Below are 3,104 nucleotides of genomic sequence, written 5' to 3'. Positions count from 1 at the left end.
ACGTCCTACCGTCGTCGTGCAATCGAAAGCTCCCTATTATCAGCTTGTGTTGTAATTTTTAAAGTTCATAACCTTTGACCTTAAGTATGCAATGGCGCGTTAAGAAATTCTTTATTTGTGCTATTTATTTCAACAATAATTTAAATGGATGGTTTAATTGTCGTTTAGTATTTTTCCTGTTTTTATTTGTCGTTAAAATTAGTGAACATTATTTAATAGGAAGGTTAGATTAATGCGATCATTCATTGATTTACTACAGAAATCCTTAAATTGATTAGGCCTACTAGCCAATAGATGTCTGTGCAAAAGAATACAGGAAAGTATTATTTAGTTGTTAATTTTTAATTTTAAGGTAATGACCTACTTGAATATGCAAATTTACAATTCAAATGATGTGGAATTAAAATTTTCATTTTTTACCTCATGACCGATACACATCTTTAAAGCATTGAAGAATTAGGCGTGAGCCTATTTCAAGAATTAGGCCTAAAGCCTATTTCATAATTCTCATAATATTTTCATCAAATAATTCAGTCATAATGCTAATACTATTGTACTGATTAATTTACACTTTACAAGATTTATTTTTTCATATTATGTTATTTTTGCGAAATGGCTTTAAAATAAAATGTATCTTACTTTGGATGGATAAATAGAAATTTGAAAATGAAACGCAATAAACATTTTTTTTTGCCTGAAGATGATGTTTTGATAGGACTTACCAAAACTCTCTCCAAATGCATACGTTTAGGAATCGAGTTTATATATAATAATAATAATAATAATAGATTGATTTATATAGCGCAAATAAACGAGAAAATAAATAAATTATAAATTATCCATGAGTTATTTTTAAATCTATAGTCTTTATTACTGTGTATCGGTTTTGAAACTTATTGGCAGTGAAACCGCAGAGGGGAGTTCAAAGTTCAAAGTAATTTTATTGTCAATAGTACAAGTAAAATTGAAATTTGGTTTCCTCGGATACACAAAAACCAGACAAAAAAAAAAAAAATATCAACAGTCAGATTCTATTCTAAATAACAAAATTCCACTGAATCACACCTAAAAAAAAATTATCATTATATCAATTTTCTAGAAACTAGAAAAAAAATATATACAGAATATTCCAAAGAAGTTTTAAAAAAGCTGAGAATGTTGCAAGTTTTCAACTGAAAGCTAATAATCTACATACTAAAATGTAAGCAATTAAAAAAAATTATTCCTTTATTATTATTTGTATTCTTAAACCTGAAACAATAAATGCTGATCTTTAGGTATTGTTGCCATGACTGTGTCCACCAGCAAAGCTAGGTGCACTGACGACTTTACAGAGACGCTATACGTCGAAAACGGTGGTAACACGTCCGTCTCCTTCTACATGGATCGCTTTGTTGTGGTGCTTTGCTATAAAAATAATGATGAAATTTACGACAGTGATGAACCCACACGCTATCCAAAGTATCAGTACGAAAAGCAGACGGGCAACTATCATAGATTGCATTTCTTTAAAGTTGATGACGATGATGTGATCGACAGATGTACTGTTCTGGGTCAAAGATGTCACTATGATTTCTACTTGGATTTAAAATTTTATGGTAGGTTTTTTTTTTTGTTGTTTTTTTTTTTCTTATCATTGCCATGCTTTCCCGAATATAGTAGGCCTAATTGTAGTGCAGGCCTAGACATAAAGATTTGGATATAACTGAATTCACAGAGTATCACTTCGATATAATTTGTCTGCTTTCTCTGGTAAAAGAGCAGATATATGTAGAGCACTTTTTATACTAGCTTTCATTCACAGAGTGTCATCAACATCAATCAATCGATTTATCAATCGATGATTCACTTAGAAATACAAATCCATAGAATACTATTACAAAGAAGGAAAACTTAAAACAAGTCGTACCATACAAAAGATTATAGTTACATTTTACAATTACAGTATTTTATTAAACAGTAAATTAAAGAAAACTGCACTTTACACGAGTACCGGTATTTTATTTTGGTCAAACTAACATTGTACAGGTCAATTTGAACGAAACAATTTCACTGCCAACATTCTCGTAGCATTCCCTTTGGTAAAACCATTCATGATGAGCGGCAAGTTTAACCCTGACTGACCAAGATACGGTTACTCCAACCTTGTCTTGGTCAATAATAATCCAATGCGAAGACGGCTTTAGCTCGCATCCGAAACTATGCATCCAACTGTGATATATATATATATATATATATATATATATATATATATGTATATATATGTAATATATATATACAAATATAAAAATTTATATATATACACATATATACATATATATATATATATATATACATTTTTTAAATTAGCCTATATCGTGTGTGAGTGTGATTAAATACTTTTAATACATTGAACTCATTTTGTTCCTTATAGAGATGATTTTCCAATTTTACTCCACTGACGTCATCCCATCTACAGACGCAATTGACATTGAGAAAGGGTTTGCGATGCTGCAGTGCATCGCCAAGACATCTTTTAAAATTTTAGATTTGACTATGACTTTGAGTGGACCCGGCATACTTTCAACAAACAGTATGTTACTGAACAACAATACAAATGATGGATTTTATGATAGCGTGTACACGGCATTGATACATGTTGATAAGAATCGCGTCGAATACACTATATCTTGTTCCATGGTACCAAGTAAAAACGGAGGTAAGAAGAATTGGCTAAATTTCATTACAAAAAAGATCATATCTACTGTGATTTAATATTTCTACTATTTCATTTCGAAAAATGTCATATGAAAATTAAGTACAGCCAAAATATATCTCAATAGGACATGGATGGAGGTATTTGTTTTACAATTATTATATAAACAATACTTTATTTTAACTCTCCAAAACAAAATAGCAGTGAAACATGCCGATACGCAAACATATATTTTGCACGTGGACAAAAGATAATATTTATTTGTAATACATTTTCAATCATAATTTTGATAAATGTTATTTTCGGGGTTTGTTATATTGAAATTGAGATTGATAAATTAATGAGCACAAATTTCATATAGGCCTATACTTTAATTTTTTATTTGGTTGCTAACATATATTTTCGGGGT

General features: G+C 29.7%; 1 protein-coding gene across 1 annotated transcript in view; it reads left to right on the top strand.

The window, feature by feature from the left end:
* The first annotated feature begins 1,303 nt into the window (after positions 1-1,303).
* Positions 1,304-3,104, top strand: part of LOC117116763 — an 8,832-nt gene continuing 7,031 nt past the window's right edge. The window contains exons 1-2 of the mRNA XM_033260861.1: positions 1,304-1,598; positions 2,414-2,698. Of these exons, the coding sequence (XP_033116752.1) occupies positions 1,382-1,598; positions 2,414-2,698 (502 nt within the window). The 5' untranslated portion in view covers positions 1,304-1,381. The remainder of the gene's footprint in view (positions 1,599-2,413; positions 2,699-3,104) is intronic.

Source organism: Anneissia japonica, unplaced genomic scaffold (assembly GCF_011630105.1).
Source record: "Anneissia japonica isolate Jap-2015-1 unplaced genomic scaffold, ASM1163010v1 scaffold288090_len272316_cov174, whole genome shotgun sequence".
Lineage (NCBI taxonomy): Eukaryota > Metazoa > Echinodermata > Crinoidea > Comatulida > Comatulidae > Anneissia > Anneissia japonica.
Note: the sequence above shows the minus strand (reverse complement) of the source record. Positions and strands in the feature narration are given on the sequence as shown.